At 42.4% G+C, this 24,298-nt stretch overlaps 1 protein-coding gene across 8 annotated transcripts in view; it reads right to left on the minus strand.

Annotated features, from left to right (window-relative positions):
* Nucleotides 1-354: 354 nt before the first annotated feature.
* The window catches only part of LOC102913133 (cation channel sperm-associated auxiliary subunit beta-like), a 185,650-nt gene continuing 161,706 nt past the window's right edge, over nt 355-24,298 (minus strand). For all 8 annotated transcript variants that reach the window (XM_076551269.1, XM_076551272.1, XM_076551273.1 and 5 more), the window contains 4 exons: nt 4,503-4,638; nt 1,678-1,778; nt 1,034-1,108; nt 355-747 (listed from right to left, as the gene is read on the minus strand). In XM_076551269.1, the coding sequence (XP_076407384.1) occupies nt 562-747; nt 1,034-1,108; nt 1,678-1,778; nt 4,503-4,638 (498 nt within the window). In that variant the 3' untranslated portion in view covers nt 355-561. The remainder of the gene's footprint in view (nt 748-1,033; nt 1,109-1,677; nt 1,779-4,502; nt 4,639-24,298) is intronic.

Here is a 24,298-nt window from a genome sequence, read left to right on the forward strand (position 1 = left end):
AGCTCCACCTGGGGTCACCCGGCTCAACCACTAATTCTTTGAGTACTCCATGATGGAGTCATCGTCCCCTCTTATTAGGTACCACAAACCATTTGGCCTTCTTTAAGAAACTGAAATGACTTTTTAAAAATTTCCTACAAGGCTCTGAAAACATCCACTGATTAGTCTCTCCATGTCTGACTCCCACGGTGTAATGGTACCCTCATTGTACCACTATTATATCTAGAACCTGGCCCTATAAAATGAACTCTAGACCATAAGAGCTGAATAATGCAGAAAACCCATTCCACAGAGAACTGGTTATCATTTTATATTTTCTAAAACAATCTAAAAAAAGAAAAAAACAAAACCACATAAGTGCTAAAGTAATTTTTTATGTATTAAAAATAAGAAAATGGAAATTAGAACTACTGACTAACAGCAACTAGAATTATAATAGTATAATAACTCAATAGCATTGTGCCTAATGTGCATTTTTAAAATATAAAAATATTGTATGGACATGTTTAATAGAACTAGGAAATAGAGATATTATCATTTGTTCACTATCCAGATTTTCCCTTATGAGCTGATAGTTGGTGGGTTTGCAATATTTCCTCTAACATATCTCCGGAATGCTCTCAATGGGTGGATGTTATGCAGTTGGAATATAAATGCTATAAAAATTAATCCCCCTAGCACTACGGATGTTGCAACAGCAATTAGTATATGTCCTGGAAAAGGCAACGGTACTTCATCGACATAAATCTGAAAAGAAAAAGCACAGTGGTTACATTTTCTGGATGTGGTTATTCAAAACACTGGTCATTGCATAATCCCACAATTAACCACACAGTAGAATTCCACCCAGAATTCTGTGAACATTCAGCATCCTCTACCACCCACACTCTCATTCTTGGCCACAGTCTGGCCAAGCCGGACTTGGCACACAAATTCTACCCATGTTTTCATCCTGATCCATAACTTGGATTGACAAGTGCTGTGCCATTTTCCCAGTCATTATCCCATTCCATACTTTATGCATTTACTGTACCTGAAATTCTTCTTCTAAGTTACAAAAGCTGACCCCAGGCACCACAGACACCTTGAAGTGAAACAGCTCAGAGCCCTGTGGAACAAACACAGATGGTCATTATCAATGTGTGTGTTTCTTAAACAAAAATATCGAAGGGAGCCACATTCATAGATGTCATTTATAAGGAGTGTCAAGGATTCTGACATGAACATCATGTCAAAAATGAAGAGGTATTAAAACAGGAACTCAATGACATAGTTTTATTTTCAGAATGAAACTAAAACATAAAACAATTTGGCTTTCATGAACACTTTGAGTTAGCCTTCATATATGTGGTTTTAACATATCTCTGCATTTTCACTGTTTTTCACACTTACCTGTGCTTTAGGTATCCCTCTGACCCCAACGTTTGGAAACAACTTTTCTGCTCCCTTTAGCCAATTGATCTGGCCTATCTCTTAGAAACCAGTAAATTGATGTTTTGTTCAACATTCAGTTCTTTTAGAAATAAGACAACAAGGTAATAAAGAAAAAAAAAAACATTTTCTATATATCTAAACCTCCTATTCCCACCGATCACCAACATCTAAACATTGTCTTACTTTAGCATACATGCTTAACTCTAAACTCTACATGGTAAAAATGAAAAGCTGTCAACTCACCCTTATACTTATGTTGAGACCTAAAGGATTATACACTGGAGTCTTAAGCAGTGGCTCTAAGTAATCCTTCATTTTCTTAACGTTTTCTGGCATATTGTGTTCTGAAATAAATGAAATACATTTAAAGCACACTTACATTTTCATATTTTGCCTGAAAGTTTTTATGTACAGTAAGATACAGTGAAAGTTTCTGTTGTGTAATGTTGCTAAGGTAACTCATACTCTTAGTTTTGGCTGACTTTGTAAGTACATTTAGAGTTGGGTTTTTACTAAAGAATACTTTAATATAGGCTTCAGCAGAAGGGCTAAGAGAGAAAAGGAGACACTCAGAAAAATATATAACTCAGAGCATGGGCATGAACATCTCAAAGATTTACAGAAAATAAGATATACCCAAGTGTGGGTATGGGCTCCAGGGAGAATTTCCTATTTTCATTTTTAAAAAGTGTCTGGTACTTAGAGGCTGGAGAGATGGTTGAGTGGTTAAGAGCACGGGCTGCTCTTGTAGAGGACCTGGGTTTGATTCCCAGCAGCCATGTAGCAACTCACAATCATCTGTGACTCCAGTTCTAGATGGCCTCTTCTGGCCTCTGAGTGTACCAGGCATGCAAGTGATGCACAGACATGTAGCAAAAACACCCATATTCAGAAAAACATAATAAAGTTTCTGGTACTGGGGATTGAACCCCAGTGCCTTGTTCACACTAGAAAGCACTCACCACTAAACTTCATCCTCACTTCTCTTCAGGGAGATTAGACTGACTGCCTCCCATTGCTCCAGTGCCCTCCTCAAGAAGGAGAGAGTGTCTGACTACCTAGCTGTATTCTGAGTTCCTTCTAGCCTCTGACTCATGAGAAACCAATCCTGACATGTCATGGTTTGTGTTTTTCATAGTGGTAGGCAAATGACTTTCCTAAGATGGCGGTGGAGCTGCACCATAGGATCGCTTGAGGGTTCTCCAGGAGAAGTAAGCAACTCTTCCCACCCACCTTGTCATTCTTTCTAAACAAGTGAACCGATGTACGTGTTATAAATTCTCGTGGTATAATGGTGAGAGGAGCTAACATGAATAACTCAAGCCCTGACTGTCTCCTTAGCTAATTTCCATTGGGAATATTCTCACCATGGCTAACTTAATAGTTTCAGAGTCAGCTTGTAAAATGCTTCCTAATTTAAAAGTCAATGCTCCAAACCTGGTAAGAGCCACCAGGATACCACAGAAACTATAAATATTAATCATGGAATACGGGAGCTTTACTTTCTTTCCTGGAGTTTTCACTTCAAGAAGGTATTAAATTTGCAGACTAACATTTCTGAAGAGAATGGAGGAAGAGTAGGATGGTGGGAGAAGAGGGGATCATGTGAGGAGCGACTGAGAGGAGAGGAGGGATGGGAAACTGATCAGGCTGGGGAAAAGAGAAAAACATTAAAGAGAAAAAGAATAAAAATTAAATCTATCAGAGTAAGACTCACTGACTACCAAATGTCTGCAAACTCAGTAATACAGTGATGATTAATCAAAATTCCAATTAACTTCATCTACCCACTTCACCAGACCTATCTGCCACCTCCCTGTCTTACTGTGGGACATCAATGGAGATTGAACCTAAGGCTGCAAACATTCTAGGCAAGCATTCTACCACTGAGCTACAGGCCCAGCCCTTACATATCAGTCTGTCTGTGTGCCTGTCTGTCTATCTATCTATCTATCTATCTATCTATCTATCTATCTATCTATCTATCTATCTATCATCACCTGAAAATATTCACACATGAATAAGCACAAAATATATAACTAAATGTTGTATTTTGAGGTAAAACTGAATTTAAGTAAATTTCCTTTTGTATTGTAAAATATGTCTGTCTCTTTTTAGCTCTTTACCATAAAAGCCAAACTTTCTTTGTTTTCTTTCTTCTTTTTGGGACACTGTCTCATATAGCCCAGGCTGGTCCCATGTCCCTATAGAACTGAAACTGTCCTTGAATGCCTGCCTCTACCTACCAGGTACTGGGATTACCACTGCATAGTACCACATGCAGCTAAAAAACATTGTCACCAAACTTCCCTTACATAATTAGAAACACATTTTACAGAGTATCTGGCAACACCTAGAACATTTATATAACTTTTATCATAGTGAATAATAAAGTCACTTAACTGGTACATAGCACAAACTTCATCATTGTTGCTACTAATCCACAACAGGACTTTCAGGTTAATTTTGTGATACAATTTATTTGCTAGAGATTTATTTGTTTCTTAAAATTTATTTAATTTTATTTTATATGCATTTGTCTTAAGGATTCAAATACCCTGGAACTGGTTTTATAGACAGTTGTGTGTTGCCATGTGGGTGCTGGGAATTGAACCCAGGTCCTCTGGAAACACAGCCAATGCTCTTAACCACTGAGCTATCTCTCCCATCCTAGAGATTTATTTGTAATTATGTTTGTATGTGGGTATGTACAGGCCCCTGCAGACACTAGGCATAGGGTGCCCTGGAACTGGAGTTACAGTTATGTGAATTGCTTGACATGGGTCCTCTGCAAGAGCATTATACTCTTCTAAGCACTGAGTAATCTCTTCAGGCCTGCAGTTCAAATAAAAAAATCTGGCCTTATACCACTGAATCTAGGATACTGGAAATGATGAGAACATAAAAGGAGATGACAAAGGTAAATGTCAACATGCCAATGATTCAAATCCTTTTCTACAAAAGTCCTGGCTATTTTTCCTGTGAACAGTCTTTGTAATCCACTCATTTAAAAACACACTAATGATATAATGGCTTGTGAGATAAGCATAGGAGACAGAAAACCATACTTAGTTGCCAGTTTTGCCTCATATTCACTTCGGTCATGGTAACCAAATATGGAGGCTTCATCGCGAATTTTTCTTTTTCAGTGGAAATTTCCAAAGCAACTGGGTATTGTGTGACTGGAAACTTGAAACGATGAACCTAAAATATAAATTCCATGAATTCATATAAGTCTGGAAAACTCAATACTATTATTCCTGGTCAAGAAATGAATGACATTTTCACAGAATCTTGGCTATTCTAAGAGGAGTGCTTCTTAGTGTCTCTGTCTTTCAGACATGAAAACAGTCTACCACAACACAATCCATACATTCCAAGGCAGCAAACATGGTAATGAGATTCACAATTTTTAGAAACAATGTTTATAAAGTTAGCATACAAAGTGATAGGTATCACTATGGAATTTTCCATATATATTTATCATGGAATAAATAAAGCCATTATACTTTAGGTGTTTTGTGTTTTTTTTTTTCACTCCTCTTCAGGTCCCCTTCTTCTCTCCAGACAAACTTCTCTTCTGCTTTTTTTTTTTTTTTTCCAGACAGGGTTTTTCTGTGTAGCCTTGGCTGTCCTGGAACTCATTCTGTAGACCAGGCTGACCCCAAACTCACAGATATACACCTGCCTCTGCTTCCAGAGTGCTAGGATTAAAGGTGTGTGCCACCATTGCCTGACTTCTCTTCTGCTTTTAGGTCACATAAATTCTCTCTCTCTTTTTTTTAAAGATTTATTTGTTATGTATACAGTGCAGAACACCAGAAGAGGGCACTAGATCTCATTACAGATGGTTGTGAGCCACCACATGGTTGCTGGGAATTGAACTCAGGACCTCTGGAAGAGCAGCCAGTGCTCTTAACCTCTGAGCCATCTTGCCAGCTCCCACATAAATTCTCTTAAACACCCCATTTAAGATCTCTTCCTCCTCTTGTGTGGTCTCTATTCTACTTTCTACTCCCCCAATATAAATTTAAGTGTGGAGTCTTTGTATGAGGAAAAACATAGCACTTCTCTTCTAAGCGGGACTTACTTTACTTAACATAATGATTTCCAGTACTATCCATCTTCCTGCAAATGTCATGATTTAATGTTTCTTTATAACTGAAAAATACACTTGTACAACATTGTAGCTGGAAGGTTTCTCTGGTCCTGCCTGGTCTGTGGTTCCACAGCCACTTATAAAGTAATTACTCAGAGGCTTAATATTAATTAACTGCTAGTTAGGTCTTATATCCTAAATTAACCCATTTATGCTAATCTATGTTTTGCCACATGTTCTGTGGCTTTACTGCTCTGCTGGCATCTTGCTCCTTGGGTGGCTGGCTAGCGTGTCCTCCATTCCATCTTTGTCTTCCTGTCTCTCTCCTTGGATTTCCCACCTACCTCTAAGCTGCCTTGCCATAGGCCAAAACAGCTTTATTTATTAGCCAATAGGAGCGACACATATTCACAGCATTCAGAAAGACATGCCATAGCACAACATATTGTTTATCCATGTGTCTATTGTTTCATTTCTTAGTTATTGTGAATATTGCAGTAATAAACATGCTTGTGCATGCATCTCTGGTGGTATAGTGACTAAGTTCTTTGGTTTATATCCAGGTGTGGTACATCTGGGTCACATGGTTCTTAACAATTACATTAAGTTAAATTAATTGATTACTATTATTATTAATTGTGTGTGTATGCATGTGTGTGCAAGTGCCCAAGTGCTCAAGTGTCACCGAGTGCATGTGAAGGTCAGAGGGTAACTGGGAGAAGTAAATCTTTCTTTCTACGAGGTGGATCCCACAGACAGAACTCAGTTTGTTAGTCTTGGTGACTTGGTGACAACCGCAACAGATGCCCCTGTTCACTGAGCCACCTCATTAGTACTGATTTTACTATAAACTGAGATGAGGCATTATGATCTCTTCATCACTGCTCTTTATGCTTAAGATGCCTATGGCTTTTCGAGAGTGTTTCAGCTTATCTATAGATTTTTGGATTGTTTCCTACTTCTGTAAAGAACGTCATTGGATTCTGATGGGGATTTACATTGAATTTGTAGACTGCTTTGGGCAAGAGTCATTTCACAACATGAATCACATCAGTTCATGAGCATGGGAGATACTTCCATCTTCTGGTGTCTTCTTCAGTTTCAGTCTTCATTGTCTTACAAGTTTTTAATTAAGAGCTCTTTTACTTCTTAGGTTAAGTTTCCTTCCTTCCTTCCTTCCTTCCTTCCTTCCTTCCTTCCTTCCTTCCTTCCTTCCTTCCTTCCTTTCCTCCCTCCATCCCTTACTCCTTCCATCCCTCCCCCTTCTTTGTTTCTTCACATACTATAAATAGGACTTTTTTGCTCAGAAAGCTTATCATTGGTATAATAAACCAGAACTGCACTGTGAAATCTTATCTCAAACAAAACAAAATATCTTTGTGTGTTCATATGTATGTGTTTATATATTTGTGGACTTGTGTGCAGGTGTCTCTGTGTGGATGGCAGGAGTCAAGGTCCAGTGTTATCCACAAGCACTTCCCATATTTTTTTTGGAGGAAGGGTCTCTGATTGAACCTGGGCCTCAGTGATTTGGTTAGACTAGCTGGCCAGTGAGGCTCTGGGAGCCTCCTGTGTCTGTCTTGACAGGTGAGTGCCCTCATGCCTAGGACTTTTTTAAGTGGGTGCTTGCAAGGAAAAGTTTATTGATTTAGCCACCTCCTAGACCATCCCCCATTATATTCATTTATTTGAGACAGGTTCTCTCTATGTAGTTCTATATGGCCTGGGACTTGTTACATAGATCACACTGGCCGAAGACTCTCAGAAATATGCCTGCCTTCGCCTCCTAAGTGGAGAGATTAAAGGCATGTACCAAGAAACCCAATACTTTGTACATGTTAGATAGGCACTCTACCATTGAGCTAAATCTCAGTCTCTCTCACCCTCTTTAAAGATGCATACAGTCTTATATAGACTAGGTTAGTCTTGAACTTGCTATGTAGCCATGCTGGCCTTGAACTCTTAATCCTCCTGTATCCATCTCCTTAAAGTTGAGTGTACAGGCATCAGTCACCAATCAATGGATTTGATCAGCTGTCACTTGAGGGTTCAATTTCCAGTACCACTTTTAGATGAGACTTCTTTCCCCTCCCTCCCTGCTGAGAAGCACCCATAGTTGGAGCTGCATGTGACCTGGCTTTTTTACATTGTATCACTCACTCATCTTTTTCTTGGTAGGTGTGTTTTGTGAATTTTCATAACTTTTCCTAACTTCTTAGGAAATGGAGTCTAGTATTTCTCTTGCTGACTCTTCCCCTTAACTAGGCAACACAGAGGTATTTTCTAATCTGTCATCTCATCTAGAAATCCCCTAGACAACTTTTTGGAGGGGAGGTCTTATTTTTTTTTAATTAAGAAATTTTCTGTTCATTTTACATACCAACCACAGGTGCCCCTCTCCTTCCTCCTGCTCTCCAGCCTTTCCCCCTCAACTCATCCCCCATTTCCACCTCCTCCAAGGCGAGGACTCCTGTAGGGAGTCAATAGAGACTGGTACATTCAGTTGAGTTAGGTTCAAGCCCTTCCCCCTGCACCAAGGTTGTACAAGGTGTCCCACCATAGGCACTGGGCTCCAAAGAACCTGCTCATGCAGCAGGGATAGATCCTGATCCCACTGCCAGGGACCTCTTAAGCAGGTCAAGCTAAACTACTATCTTGCCTATGCAGAGGGCCTAGTCCAGTTCCATGGAGGCTCCACAGCTATTGGTCCACAGTTCATGAGTTCCTGCTAGTTTGTTTTGGTTGTCTCTGTACCTTTCCCCATCATGGTCTTGATGCCCCTTGCTCATAGAATCCCTCTTCTCTCTCTTTGACTGGACTCCTGGAGCTTGGCCTGGTGCTTGTCTGTGGATTTTTGCATCTGCTTCCATCAGTTACTAGATGGAGGCTCTATGGTGACAGGAAATTCACCAATCTGATTACTGGAGTAGGCAAGTTCAAGCACCTTCTCCCCTATTGCTAGTAGTCTAAGGTGGGGTCATCCTTGTGGATTCCTGGGAACTTCCCTAGCACCCTGTTTCTCCCTGTTCCTTTGATATCTCCCTCTATCATGGTATCTCTTTCCTTGCTCTCCCACTCTGTCCCTGTTCCAGCTTGAACCTCCCGTTCCCTTATGTTCTCATTCCCCCATCTCCTACAGGAGGTGAGGTCTTTTAAGATAGAGTCTTGCAATGTAGTCTAGGCTGGACTATATAGCTCACTAGATAGCCTATGTAGGCCTCAATCTCCCATCTCAGCTTCCCAGGTGCTGAGACTACAGGTGTGTGCCATCATGCATGTTGAAACTTATAACTTTTTGTTTTCCTTTTACACAGTGATTACTATGAAGAAACTTGACCTATTTTGGCTAAATCATATCCTATAAGGCCTTCAATCAACTAAGTCTTGCCTGTCTCCCTACACCTTACCCCATGTCTCTGCTTGTCACAATCTCTCACACATACTTGGTAACTCAGGTTCTGGATTCAGCATTCAAACTGAACTTTGGTGCTTGTTAACAGTATGGGTTCCCCAAAGAATATATATGGAGTATTATTCAGCTGTAAAAAACAATGACCTCAAGAAATTTGCAGACAAATTGGATGGAACTAGAAAAAAAATCATTCTGAGTGAGGTAATCCAGACCTAGAAAGACAAACATGGTATGTACTTACTCATAAGTGGATATTATATGTAAAGCAAATGATAAGCAGTCTACAATTCACAGCCCCAGACAGCCTAGATAACAAGGAGGTCCCAAATAGGGAATGCTGGATTTTCCTGGGAAGGGGAAATAGAAGAGCTCCTCAGGTGAGGGTGGGGAGGCAGGGATGGGAGGATGGGAACTTGAGGGAGCAGGTTGGGTGGGCTATGTGCAGGGGGCATGTTGGGGGTAGGATGGAGGGGGAGAGCAATGAAAGAGACATCTTGATAGGGGGGCATTTTGGTGCCAGGGAACTCCAAGGAATCCACAAGGATGACCCCAGCTAAGACCCCTAATAATAGTGGAGACAGTGCCTGAACTAGCCATCTACTGTAATCAGATTGGTGATTACCCTAATTGTAATCAGAGAGCATTCATCCCGTAACTGATGGTATCAGATGCAGATCACAAGCACTGGACCAAGCACAAGGGATGAGGGATTGTACCAGCCAGGTGGATCAAGGTCATGACAAGGGAACCCACAGAGACAGCTGACCTGAACTCCTGGGAGCTCATGAACTCTGGAACAACAGTTAGGGAGCCTGCATGGGACCAACCTAGGCCTCTGCATGTGTGTGACAGTTGTGTAGCTTCATCTGTTTGTAAGACTCCTATCAATGAGATCAGGATCTGTCCATAGTGTTTGAGCTGCCTTTTGGGAACCTATTTCCAATGCAGGATTACCTTGCCCAGCCTTGAGGCAGGGGGAGGAGCTGGTCCTGCCTCAACTTGATGTGCCATGCTTTGTTAACTCCCATGGTAGGCCTGCCCCTTTCTGAATGGAGATGGAGGAGGAGTGGATGGGGAAGGGGTTAGATGGGAGGTGGGAGAGGGGGTGGGAGGAGAGGAGGGAGGGAAAATTGTAGTTGGTATGTAAAATAAATGAAAAAAAATAATTAAATTGCTACAAGCCTCAGGAATGTAGTAAGAATTCAGCAGAATATGTTAAAGGTATACCTGGAAGAATCAAGGAATTCTTTGGGAGGAAAAGCCAAATCTAAAGGAGTATTTGATATTATTTGGCTTTTAATATATCGGCTGTTTCCTGCTATGAATTTCATGTGTGCTCTCATAACTTCCCCAAGAACTTCTAATTGTATTTTATCTAAAATACCTCTCAAGCATCCAAAGCCAAATGGCAGACAGAATAAGCTTTTCAGACCTGCATTAAGGTAAACACCCTTATTGAGACATTGCCTCTCTCCTAGGCCATGCAGACTTTAGGTACATAGCTTTGTTTCTTATGCAAATTAAGCTCAGACCCTCTGGCAATTGACTCAGAACAAAAGGGTTTTTTGCATATCAGGGGTAGTGAAACTGTGAATCCAGTTTCCTAGCCCAGAGCAGAGTTACCCAGCCCTGCCAGAAAACAACAACAACAACAAAACCAAAAAACAACAACAGTGACCTAGAAAAATAGAGGCAGTTTTATTTTAGTGACTCACAGACTCTTTTACCTAACCACCTGTAAAAGTAAAGTTGGAGCACATTTATGATAAACTTATAACGTTTCACCTAACCACTTATAAGAATATATTTTTAGCACATAAATTCCCTTTCTGACTTATTCCAGGCCTTATTTTAACCCCACCTCCTCTATTCACCCCTTTGGGGTTACAAATGAAGCTGGCTTACTGCTTTTGTGGGGACCTTGGAAGCCTTGCATTGTATTGTGAGAGTTATTGCTTGCAAGGTGGTAGACCGGTTCCAGGAGAGGAAGGGGAAGGAACCAAGATGGAGAGAAATGAAGATGAAGATGAGGATGAGTCAAAAAGAGCTTAGTTAGAACTAGGATAGGACAGGAGGAAAAGGGACAGAGAGGAGCTAAGTATGAGTACAGAATTGAAGCTGTGTAGAGAGAATTTAATCTCAGAGGGATGAAGTGGATGGATGAATAGAATTTAATCTCAGAGGAATAAAGTGGATGGATGAAAGAGCTTGGTGTACTTAGATTCATTCTCTCAGATTATTTGCGCCATTAGTAGCATGTGCTGATATGTTGTGTACCCCAATACATTGTGTACCCCAATAAACTTATCTGGGGATCAGAGGACAGAGCCAGCCACTAGATTAGACATAGAGTTCAAACAATGGTGGCCCCTTCCCCTTATCCTATCACTTGGGATGCAGAGATCCATTTGGATCTCTGTGAGTTCAAGGCCACACTGGGAACAGAGCCTGGCAGTGGTGGCACAAGCCTTTAATCCCAGCAATTGAGATCTCATGCTTTTGCCTGGAAAGCACACATGCCTTTAATCCCAGGAAGTGACATGGCTGGGTGGAAAATGGTATATAAGGTGTGAGGAGAAAGGAACTAAGTAGCAGTTCAGCTGAGATCCATTTGGGTGAGGACTCAGAGGCTTTCAGTCTGAGGAAACAGATTCAGCTGAGGAGTTGGTAAGGTGAGGTTGGCTGTGGCTTGTTCTGTTTTATAGATTCACAACATACCCCCATAGCTGGGCATGTCCGGCGGACCTAGACACTTCTGCCTAGCCAGTTCCGGGTCAAAATAGTCATTTCCAGGCCAAGGCGTCTCATGTGACCAGGACCCCATGGCTTTGCATGGTTGCATAAGAGTGCACAACGCAATCATGTGATCTACGCACATGCGTCAAGTAGCCACATCAACCTGTGTACATGTGAGCCACCCAGCCTTTATAAGCCGGTGCCATATTCCTGGCTTCCTTCTTCTTCTCCACACACGTGTCTCTTCCGCAGGCCTGAGCACTTGTCTGTCTCTCTTATCTTAATATAACTCTTGTTAGTGGATTCTGTCGTGTTTTGTGACATTTCCTCACAGGGTAAGAGCACCGCCAAATAACTAACATCTGGTGTCATGACCAAGTGGGCACTTCCGGGCGCCCTGTGCCTGGAAACCCATAAACCGGGGACTGCTCCACACAAACCGGGGATTCTGCTCTGTGCACAACAGACCGCTCTCCATTAGCCTGGCCGCACGAAACATCCATCCAACACTGCTTCTCTGATTACGCTGACTTTTCAGACAGTGTAAATGGTTTCCTGAATCTGTGAGAATGACCATTGAGTGTCCCGCATCTCACTAAGTATTCTTGAAACCGGGGGAACCCCCAGCCACGGTCTTTATTGGCTATGGTCGGCCCCTATCACAGGCCTAAATTTCTAGCTATCTCCCACGTCTGCAGCCTGAGCTATTCCTCGTGGTTGGACCATGGCCATTGGGTGCATCCTGGGGGCTGTGTGAGGGCGACACGTTCTTCCGGCTTGACAAAGTGGTAGATGCTGTCAGGATTTCTGGGGAATCCTTGCCTCACGCGCGGGTCCCCTGCTTCTCAGCTGCCGAGTCGTCTGGCAGCCTGTGCCCGGTATCCATCCTTGGCCTTGGGGACGCCTGGGGCCTTGGCTCCGGATCACGTTTGTTTTTTATTTTTATTTTTTATTTTTCTGCCTCTCTGCTGCAGACATGGGAAACAAGGCTTCCAACCCTATTAGTACTTCCTCTCCCTTAGACTGTCTTCTTGAAGCTTTAAAACCTCTCAGCTTAATTCCTTACTTAAAGATTCCTAAGCTGATCCATCTCTGTACTAAGAAATGGTCCAAATATGCTTTAGAAAATAACAAAAAAAAAAAAAAAAATGGCCGCTGAGCGGCTCCTTAGATCCTGATATTTTACAGGAGTTATCTAATTTCTGTCAGCGAGCTGGCAAATGAAAAAAGTTGCCCTACATAATAGCTTTCTTCTTTCTAAGTGCTAAACCGTCTCTTCTGGATTCCTTCTCTCCTGCTCATATGCTCCTAGCTATGCCTAAACCGGAGGATTCTCTGACTCCAGAATCTCTGACTCTAGATCCTGCTAACGAACCTCCACCTATCCAACCTCTGGCTCCCACCCCTACTCCTAGGGCTACTGTTCCTTCAGCTCCTCTTCCAGATTCTCCTTCCTCTAAAGCCGATCCTCCTTAGGCAGCAGCTGCTTCTCCCTCGGCAGCAGCCATTTCCAAAGGCCCTGTCCTGACTCCAACCTTTACTCCTCCAACTACTCATTCTCGAACTGCTAAATTGCCTGATTCCAGCCATCCAAACCCTTCCACTGTTCTCCCTTTGTGAGAGGTGGCTGGTGTGGATGGACTGGTTAAAGTTCATGTTTCATTCTCTCTCATAGAACTCTCTCAGATAGAAACTGAGTATAAGGTGCGTTCTTATACTTCTAATTCCGCTTCCTTTATTAAACAGTTTCAATATATAACTCAATCTTATAGTCTCACCTTTCATGATATATACATGATACTTTCTAATAATTTACTTCCTGAGGAGTGCAGGAGAGTATGGGAACTGGCTAGGACCCATGCAGATGAAATTCACCAGACTAACCTTTCACATCCCCCAGATGCTGAGGCGATTCCTGACCAAGAACCACACTGGGACTATAACACCCAGGGTGGCTGTCTAGTCAGAGATAGGTTTTTATTACCTGTCTCCTGACAGGCCTCCATAAGGCTGTCCTAAAACCAGTAAACTATGAAAAACTAAAAATGGTAATTCAGGATAAGGACAAAAATACGTCTCACTTCTTAGAGTGGCTCACCAAGGCTCTACTTCAGTTCTCTAGCTTAGACCCGGAGAGCCCTGAGGGCAGGCAGCTCTTAATGACCCACTTTGTCTCACAGAGCTTCCCTGACATTAGGGATAAACTTAAACATTTGGAGAATGGCCCTCTGACTCCACAGATAGCATTTAAGGTGTACCATGGGAGAGATGAGAAGGCCCCAAAAAGAAACTGCCAGATGCTGGCAAGCACCATCCATCTGGTTCCTCAAAAGCTGTCTGGTCCCTGTTTTAAGTGCAGGAAAGAAGGCCATTGGGCCTGGGCTTGCACCACCACCCCACGAAGGGCACCGACAAGGCCTTGTCCAAAATGTTGCCAAAAGGGTCACTGGTCAGCTGACTGTCCTAATGTCCCAAGCGACACAGAAACGCCAGACGAAGGCCACCCTCCAGCTGACTTTCTAGGCTTTGCATACAGCAAGAACTGACGCTGCCCGGTTCCTGCCCCAGCCACTCCCATCTCACACAGGGAACCAAGGGTAATAATAAAAGTAAATGGGCACCCCATTTCGTTCCTTTTGGACACTGGAGCTACCTACTCTGTCCTGAGAGAGTTTTGGGGGCCCACCTCTCCTGCTCGTCTCCCTATTGTTGGGGTTGAGGGATAGCCTTGCCTGCCTCATCAGACACCACCACTTAATTGCATTTTCAGAGGCATCCCTCCCACACACACATTCTTAGTAGCACCAAGCTGCCCTGTACCTTTAGTGGGAAGGGATCTTCTAGCTAAGGTAGGATCGTCCATTTCTTTCGCTCCACACATTCGCCTCATCCCAGGTGCTCCAGCAGCTCCCCTCCTCCTTCTCCTAGCCACTCACTCTACTGACTCTAACAATTCTTTTCCCTTGCCAGCCTCTCAGGTAGACCCAAAAGTCTGGGATACCCAAAACCCTTCTATTACTAGACACCATCAGTCTATTATTATCCAGCTACAAGATCCTGCCAGATATATCACCCAAGCTCAGTACCCTTTCTCACTTCAGAACCTAAGAGGACTTAAGCCTATCATTTCTGACCTTCTCAGGAAAAAGCTGCTCCGCCTAACCTCTTCACTTTTTTTTTTTTTTTTTTTTTTTGGTTTTTCAAGACAGGGTTTCTCTGTGTAGCTTTGCGCCTTTTTTTAGAACTCATTTGGTAGCCCAGGCTGGCCTTGAACTCCCAGAGATCTGCCTGGCTCTGCCTCCCGAGTGCTGGGATTAAAGGCGTGCACCACCACCGCCCGGCAACCTCTTCACCTTTTAATACCCCCATACTTGTAGTTAAAAAGTCTAATGGAACCTACCACCTGGTTCAAGACCTCCAGCTCATTAACTCTGCAGTGGTTCCCCTCCATCCTGTAGTGCCTAACCCTTATACTCTCCTATCCACTATCCCTTCAGGAACTTCTCACTTCTCAGTTCTAGGTCTCAAAGATGCCTTCTTTTCTATTCCTCTCAGTCCTCAGTCTCAAAATATCTTTGCTTTCACCTGGACTGACCCCGACACTCACCGGTCCACACAGCTGACCTGGACTGTTCTGCCACAGGGATTCAGAGACAGTCCACACCTATTCGGTCAGGCTCTGGCCTCTGACCTGCTTTCTCTGTCTCTCCCTGGCTCTAAACTAATACAGCATATAGATGATATTTTACTCTATAGCCCGTTATTACAGGTTAGCCAAACTAACACCTCTGTTCTCCTAAATTTCTTATCCAGCCTAGATTACAGGGTATCTTCTTCTAAACTACAGCTGTCAACTCCGCAGGTCACCTATTTGGGTCTATCCATTACTCCAACCCACAAGGCTATTACTATAGACAGAAAGCATGTAATCCAGTCTCTTACAGTCCCTTCTACTAAACAGGAGATTCTGTCTTTCCTAGGAATAGCTGGCTTCCTACAGCCTTGGGTTCCATCTTTTTCTCTCCTTACTTGCCCCTTATATGAGGCAGCTCAGGGCTCACCACATGAGCCCCTCCTCCATCCTGTCACTAAACTTTCCCAAAAGCTCCAACAGGTTCTTCTTCAGGCCCCAGCATGTCATCTCCCAGACTTAACTCATCCCTTCTCCCTCTATGTAGCAGAGAAGGAGGGATTTGCCCTGGGAACTCTAGGGCATCAGCTGGGACCCTCCTTTGTACCTGTAGCCTATCTGTCAAAGAAGTTAAACCTTACCAGTCAGGGATGGGCACCTTGCATCCATGCCTTAGCAGCTGCAGAGCTCCTTCCTTACTCGGGAATCAAAAAGGCTAAGCTTTGGGTCACCCATTATTGTGTTCTCTCATCATAATCTGTCCCATCTCTTAAATTATAAAGGCTTACAAACTTTACCTCCTTCCCGGGTTCTTTCTCTCCAGGTGGCATTACTAGAGGATGCCACACTTACTTTCCAGACTTGTCCACCTCTTAATATTTCAAGCCTCCTCCCTCAACCTAATGCTGACTATTCTCCTTCTCATTCTTGCACTGAAACCTTAGCGGAACTGTTACCTCACCCTTCACACATACAGGAGGGCACATTGCCTCAGGCTACTTATACCTGGTACACAGATGGCAGCTCCCTTTTATATGAAGGGACCCATAAAGCGGGTTATGCCATAGTGTCAGATACTGAGATAATAGAGGCACAGGCATTACCCACACACCACTAACCAACAGGATGAACTGATAGCTCTCACCCATGCCTTCCAATTGGCACAGGGACAATCTCTAAATGTTTACACAGACTCCAAATATGCTTTTCATATTCTCCTGTCCCATGCTGCTATTTGGAGGAAGCGTGGCCTTCTCACAGCAAAAGGGGGATCCATATCTAACTCAGGCCATATAATGGCCATGCTGGAGGCTTCCCACCTTCCCAAGGCTATAGGAATTGTCCACTACCAGTCTCATCAGACCGATAGCTCCATCATCTCTAGGGGAAACAACTGGGCTGACCAGACAGCCAGGACAGCAGCCCTTCAGGGCCAAGTCTCACCTCACCCACCACAGGGAATCCATACAGTACAGCCTACACCCTCAGAGGGAAGTCCAGACAATAGACAAATTCTTTCCTAGCTACACAAGCTCTTTCATGCTAATAATCTTGCTCTGTCTCAATTCGTAAAAGCTCACCTGCAGCCCACCTCTGAGGACTTAAAGTTCTTAAGAACTATTACTGCCTCTTGTGAGATCTGCCAAAAAACAGATCCCAATACCAAGTATAGGAGTCAGTCTTTTCCCACCCACCAGGCTAGAGGTTCCCTTCCAGGGACTGACTGGCAGCTCAGTTTTACCCATATGCCCACCGTCAGGAAAGTTAAATATCGCCTCATGATGGCAGACTCATTTTCAAATTGGGTGGAGGCATATCTGGTTTCTAATAAGTGGGCTCAGACAGTTGCAGACCTCCTTCTCCGAGAAATTATTCCTCAGTTTGGGGTTCCTGCTTCTCTTTAGTCTGACAATGGCCTGGAGTCTCAGATTTCTCAGACACTAGCTAAGGCCCTTAACATTCCTTGGCATTTTCATATCCCATACCATCCTCAATCCTCAGGAAAGGCGGAGCATACCAAATGGTCTTTAAAAACTATTCTTACTAAGATGTCACAGGAACATCATCTTGACTGGGTAAGATTATTGCCTCTAGCTCTTCTCAGGCTCAGGGCTCTTCCTAAAAAGCCTCTTTCAATTTCTCCATTTGAATTAATGTATGGAAGGCTGGTTCTAACACCAGGTCTTTTATCCAACCCTCCAACTGTTTTGATAGCCTGTTAACTCCCCTTTTATGTCACCTAAGGTCTATTCTATGGAGCTATGCAGATTGTTCATTACCTCAGCCATGTGACAATAATTGTCCACCTCAAATACACTTCAGGGATCAGGTTCTTCTCTTTCCTCCAGGCCAGTGCCCTTCACCCCTTCCCCCTAAGTGGCAGGGACCCTTCAAGGTAATTCTTGTGACTCCTACAGCTGCTAAACTCGAGGGCTTTCCTCACTGGGTCCACCTGTCTCATCTAAAACCTTTTATCTCACCTCCATCCCAGAAAACTCTCTCTTCATATACAGTAAAACAAACAGGGCTTTGTACTCTCAAGCTCCAGAGGACATCAGGATCCACTGCCTTGTCACCAATTCCAGAGGAATAAGATATCACCCCTTCCTTTCCCAACTAGGGCCACACAGAGCCGGAGGCAAAAAGGACCATCAAAAATATTCAGGTGGCAAGGAAAAATATAATACAACAGTCTATCATTGTTCAATACTCAGTGACTGATGGAAGCAGAAGCAGAGATCCATGGCCAGGCGCCAGGCTGAGCTCCAGGAATTCAATCAATGAGAGAGGAGGGATTCTGTGAGCAGGGGACGTTGAGATCATGATGGGAAAACACACAGAGATGACTAGCCACAGTAGTAGAAACCCAAGAACTGTGGACTAATAGCTGTGGAGCTCCCATAGGAATAAACTAGGTCCTCCTGATATGGGAGACAGTTGTTTAGCTTGAACTGTTTGGGGGACCCCCAGGCAGGCAAATCGGGATCCATCCCTGGTGCACGAGCAGGCTTTTTGTAGCTCAGTGCCTAGGGTGTGACACCTTGCACAGTCTTGGTGCAGGGAGGAAGGGCTTGTACCTGCCTCAGCTGAGTGTGCCAGGCTCTACTGACTCCTCATGGGCGACCTTGACTTGGAAAATGTGGGGATAGGGGATGGGTTTGGGGGGAAGGCTGAGGGGTAAAAAGAGGGAAGGGGGGATGTGGTGGTAATCTAATTGTATTGAAATATTATTTTGATTTGTACTGAAATATTAATTTGATTGTATGTTAATAAATAAAGTTGTCTGGGGGTCAGAGCTATTAGAGCCATAGCAAGAGTGTGGCGGTGGTGGCACACGCCTTTAATCCCATAGATATCTGTGTGTTCAGGGTCAGAGCTATTAGAGCCATAGCAAGAGTGTGGCGGTGGTGGCACACGCCTTTAATCCCATAGATATCTGTGTGTTCAGGGTCAGAGCTATTAGAGCCATAGCAAGAGTGTGGCGGTGGTGGCACACGCCTTTAATCCCATAAGATCTCTGTGTGTTCAGGGATACAGTCAGCATTGGAGACATATGCCTTTAAGACCTAGGGGGCTGTACATTCAGACAGTGACGAGGCAGTCATGTGTTTGGGTTTACAACCAATGAGAAGGCAGAACAACATACTATAAAAAAACGAGCCGACAGGAAGTAGGTCTCTTTTCGCGAAGCTGGGACAGCAGGAGGAAGGGTGAGATTTTAGCTCTGAGCTCTGACTTCTCGGCTTTCTCTTTTACATTGTTTCTGTGTTTCTTATTTAATAAGACGGTTGGTTACATCTACATCTGGCGCCCAACGTGACGAGAATCCATTAAAAACCGCTTGGCTTGACGGCAGGTCCGCTTTCCCGCAAGGGCGGCAGGCGGTGGCAGGCGGCGGAGGAAGCGGCAGGAAGCGGCCGGCGTCTTAGTCCGAGCTGCCGGCGTCCTAGTCCGGGTAGCAACTTCTAGCCCGGGCCTAGGTCTGTGAGCAGCTTGCCTAAAGCCGGTGCTACAAACAACTCAGACCTGCCCTGCCGAACAGGGCCCTGCCTGTAAAGCCAACGCACGTGGTCGGAGCTTAAGGAAGCCAGACCCAAGCCTTGACTCGGCACAAGAGGGAACACGTGGCTGCATTTAAGCTTTAGCCGACTACGCTTTCTTGTGCGTTCTCTCTTTCCTCTCTCTCTCTCTCTCTCTCTCTCTCTCTCTCTCTCTCTCTCTCTGGATTTACACCTGGGACACTAGGTGGCTGCTTTGAAAATCCCCTCGGATTTCTACTGTTCTACGCAGATTTGGTAAGTCATAATATATCAGATATTTTAAAGGAAACTATCTAAAAGAGAATTTTTTTCCACATTAAAAAACAAATGGGTTTTATGTGTACATTAGAAGAAAATTGGTTTTTGTTCGAAATTTTAGGCAGTCTGGCAATGGAACAACTATATAATATTAGTATTGGTGGAATTATGCACCTTATCACTATAATAATCCACATTTTAATATTTAAAAAGATAGTCAATTTAAGTGCCAGGATAACAGCTTTAGAAGAACTTGTTAAACCTGTAAAAATTCAGACAGAAGAAATTAACAGTGAAGTTGTTTCAAGTCGGGATCATAAGGTTGCAGAAAGAAAGCCTGTTTTCACACAGTCACCCTTAATTTATCCTGTAACCGTACAGCAGATGCCTGATCAAATGGCTACACAAAATACTTGGGCTCCAATTGAAATGTTGGATTTAAAAAGGTTTAAGGAGGCAATAGTATCTTATGGCATGCATTCCCCATATGTAAAGCAAATGTTAAACACTTGGTCAACATATAATAGGATAGTACCACAGGACTGGCGAGACCTTGCACAAGGTGTTCTGGAACCCAGCCAGAGACTTCAATTTCTGACTTGGTTTAAGGAGGAGGCTAAAAACATAGAAAAACAATGGAGGGATAAAGGAGTACAAGTTTGCCAGGATCAGCTTATGGGTGAAGGCCAATATGCTTCAGCACAAGCACAATGTTTATATGATGTCCAAACCCTAATTTTATGTCGAACAGCAGCCTTGAATGCATGGGACAAAGTTGAGGAACCAGGAAAAAAATCTGAGTCATTTACAAAGGTGAAGCAAGGCCCAAAAGAGTCTTTTACAGATTTTTTTACAAAGACTGGCTTCAGCAGTAAAGACAATGGTCTCGGATTCAGAAGCTGGTAAGGCAATAATTGAATCTTTGGCCTTTGAGAATGCGAATGCAGCATGCAAAAGAATAATCAGGCCATTAAGGGCAAGATCTGCACCTATGGAAGATTGGATTAGAGAAACAATTAATGTTGAAGCTGATGAGCATGATGATACATGGGTAGGAGAAGTAATTTCAAAAGGTTTGAGGAGTGTTAGATGTTTTGGATGTGGAAAGCAAGGACATTTGAAAAGGGACTGTAGACAGGTCATTTCCAGAAACAATGTTTCTTCAAGGAACAATGGCAACAGAATGCCCCTTCCTTCTGGAGTATGCAGAAGGTGTGGTAAGGGAAAACACTGGACCAACGAATGTAGATCAACAAAGGACAGACAGGGTAATCCTTTGCCTCAGTCTTCGGGAAACTCCCAGAGGGGCCTCAGGCAGGCCCCCAGTGCAAATCCAGTTCAAACCTTTCCGGCAGCTATAGAGGAAATGCCTGCTCTGGAGAGCGATTAAATAACCAAATGCCTATTGGAATAAATCATGCTGGTCAGGATGATGAAACAGAGAGAATAGAAAATTCAGGAGAAAACATAAAGAAAATTTTTTGGCAAACTTCTATTAATGAACAAAGACCAAAATTAACAATAAAAATAAATGGTGTTTTGTTGTCTGGTCTGGTAGACACAGGTGCGGACGTTACCATAATTGCACCAGAATTTTGGCATCCAACTTGGCCTCTTCAGGAGGTAAACGTTCAACTGTTAGGAATTGGGACATTATCTCAGGTGAAACAGAGTGCAAGATGGCTCGAATGTATAGGTCCAGAAGGACAGAGAGGAAAATTAAAACCATATGTGGCTAACATAACTATGAACCTGTGGGGTCGAGACTTGTTGCAACAATGGAATACTCAGATTAACATCCCTCCAATCTCAGAAACAAATCATAAACTAGCACATGTTACTGAGAGAAATATTAGAAGATATTGTTCTAATGAGTGGTCACCAGCCATCCATATTATACAAGAACAGGGCACAATAACTGATGATCTTCCAAAGACACCAACAGCTCTACCTTTAAAATGGTTAACAGACAAGCCTGTATGGGTCCAGCAATGGCCTTTAACAACAGAGAAACTCCAGGCTTTAGAAGAGCTGGTAGAAGAACAGTTAAATGCTCAGCATATTGAAGAATCAACCAGCCCTTGGAATTCTCCTGTATTTGTTATTAAAAAGAAATCTGGTAAATGGAGAATGGTAACAGACCTTAGGGCAATTAACAAAGTAATTCAGCCAATGGGTTCTCTACAATCTGGGATGCCTTTGCCTACTCTGTTACCAAAAGGATGGCCTCTCATAGTTATTGATTTAAAAGACTGTTTCTTTTCAATACCCTTATAAGAAAAAGACAAAGAAAGATTTGCTTTTACAGTGCCTACTTATAATAATTCTCAACCGGTTAAAAGATTTCAATGGAGGGTCCTCCCACAGGGAATGTTGAATAGCCCAACTCTGTGCCAATATTTTGTACAACAGCCATTGGAAGTGATACGTAAAAAATTTCCTAAATCTATAATTTATCATTATATGGACGATATTTTACTAGCTGACTCAAATGCAGATACTTTAGAAATAATGTTTGAAGAAGTAAAGAAAATTTTGCCTTGCTGGGGATTACAAATTGCTCCTGAAAAGATACAAAGAGGAGATTCTATTAATTATTTAGGATATAAAATAGAGCTACAAAAAATTAGACCCCAAAAGGTGCAAATTCGGAGAGATAGACTACAGACTCTTAATGACTTTCAAAGATTATTTGGAGATATTTCTCATCTACGAACTATTGTTGGGGTAAAAAATGATGAACTGACTAATTTGTTCAAAACCTTAGAAGGTGACAAGGACTTAAATAGTCCAAGAGAATTATCACCTGAAGCTGAGAAAGAATTAGCCTTGGTAGAAAAGAAAGTGCATGAAGGATACGTGAATCGTATTGATCCAAAGCTGGATTGCATTTTGGTTATCTTACCTTCTAGGCGTTCTCCTACTGGAATATTAATGCAGAGGGAAGATATTATATTGGAATGGATATTTTTACCAAATAAACCAAATAAAAAATTAAAAACTTATGTGGAAAAAATCTCTGACTTGATTTACAAAGGAAAATTGAGACTTCGTCAATTAGCAGGCATAGACCCAGCAGAAATTGTCGTACCATTAACTAAGGAGGACATTGAAAAATTATGGGCAGAAAGTGAACCTTGGCAAAGAGCTTGCAGTAATTTTTTGGGAGAAATTAACAGCAAATATCCCAAAAGCAATAGAATTGATCTTATAAAGAGAGCTGAATGGATCTTGCCTCGAATTGTACGGCAAAAACCCATATCTGGAGTTCGTACATTTTATACAGATGCCAACAAAGAAGGAAAGGCAGGTTACAAATCAGAAAATTTAAGTAAAGTGGTTCAAAGTCCGTATAATTCAGTTCAAAAATCAGAATTGTATGCTATTCTGTTGGTATTAATGGATTTTTCAGAACCTCTCAACATAGTAACTGACTCTCAGTATGCTGAAAGAGTGGTGTTACATATTGAGACTGCAGAATTTATCCCTGATGCTTCAGAATTAACTTCACTATTTATTCAATTACAAGATACAATCAGGAAAAGGAATCATCCTTTATATATAACTCACATTCGATCCCATACTGGTCTGCCAGGCCCTCTAGCACAAGGCAATGATGAAATTGATAAATTATTGATAGGAAATGTGCTGGAGGCCTCAGAATTTCATAAAAAACATCACGTTAATAGTAAAGGTTTAAAAAAGGATTTTTCCATAACCTGGCAACAAGCCAAAGAAATAGTAAAGAAATGTCCTACTTGTTCCTTCTACAATCAAACGCCATTACCAGCAGGATGTAACCCAAAGGGTACTCAGAGAAATGAAATCTGGCAGATGGACGTGTTTCACTTTGCAGAATTTGGAAAATTGAAATATGTACACCACACTATCGATACTTATTCAGGATTTCAATGGGCAACTGCTTTGAGTTCTGAAAAAGCTGATTCTGTAATCACTCATTTGCTAGAAGTTATGGCCATCATGGGTATACCTGCACAAATCAAAACTGACAATGCTCCATCATATGTCTCTGTTAAAATGAAACAGTTTTTTGCTTATTACAATATAAAGCATATTACAGGCATACCACATAATCCTACAGGTCAAGCAGTTATAGAAAGATCAAACAGAACTCTAAAGGATATACTAAATAAACAGAAATGGGTAACAAAAATCCCCAGAAATAGACTGCATAATGCTCTTCTAACTTTGAATTTTCTGAATGCCAATGAGAAAGGAACAACAGCTGCAGAGAGACATTGGATAATAGAAAAAACTACAGAATTAAATCAGCCTATATACTTTAAGGATGTGCTGACCTCAGAATGGAAACCAGGGTATGTATTACATTGGGGACGTGGTTTTGCTTTTGTTTCTACAGGAGAAGATAAGCTGTGGGTACCCTCAAAATTGATAAAGGTTCGATTTGAACAAGACAGACCTCTTAATTGAGGAGGTGATAGTTCATCAACCAACATGAACATCCAATTTAAACTAACTTGTATCAATAACACATGCCTTTTCATTTAATCAGATAATAACTTGTCAAAAGGAAACATCCCCAAAATTAGTCTTGGGGAAAGGTTTTTGTTTTTGTCTTTTAGGAGAATGAAGGTTAAGGAATCTGAAGAACACTGGACAAATGAGACAACTGAAGAAAAGGGACAAATCATCTATCCCAAGAAACA

This window comes from Peromyscus maniculatus, chromosome 14 (genome assembly GCF_049852395.1).
Source record: "Peromyscus maniculatus bairdii isolate BWxNUB_F1_BW_parent chromosome 14, HU_Pman_BW_mat_3.1, whole genome shotgun sequence".
Taxonomy (NCBI): domain Eukaryota; kingdom Metazoa; phylum Chordata; class Mammalia; order Rodentia; family Cricetidae; genus Peromyscus; species Peromyscus maniculatus.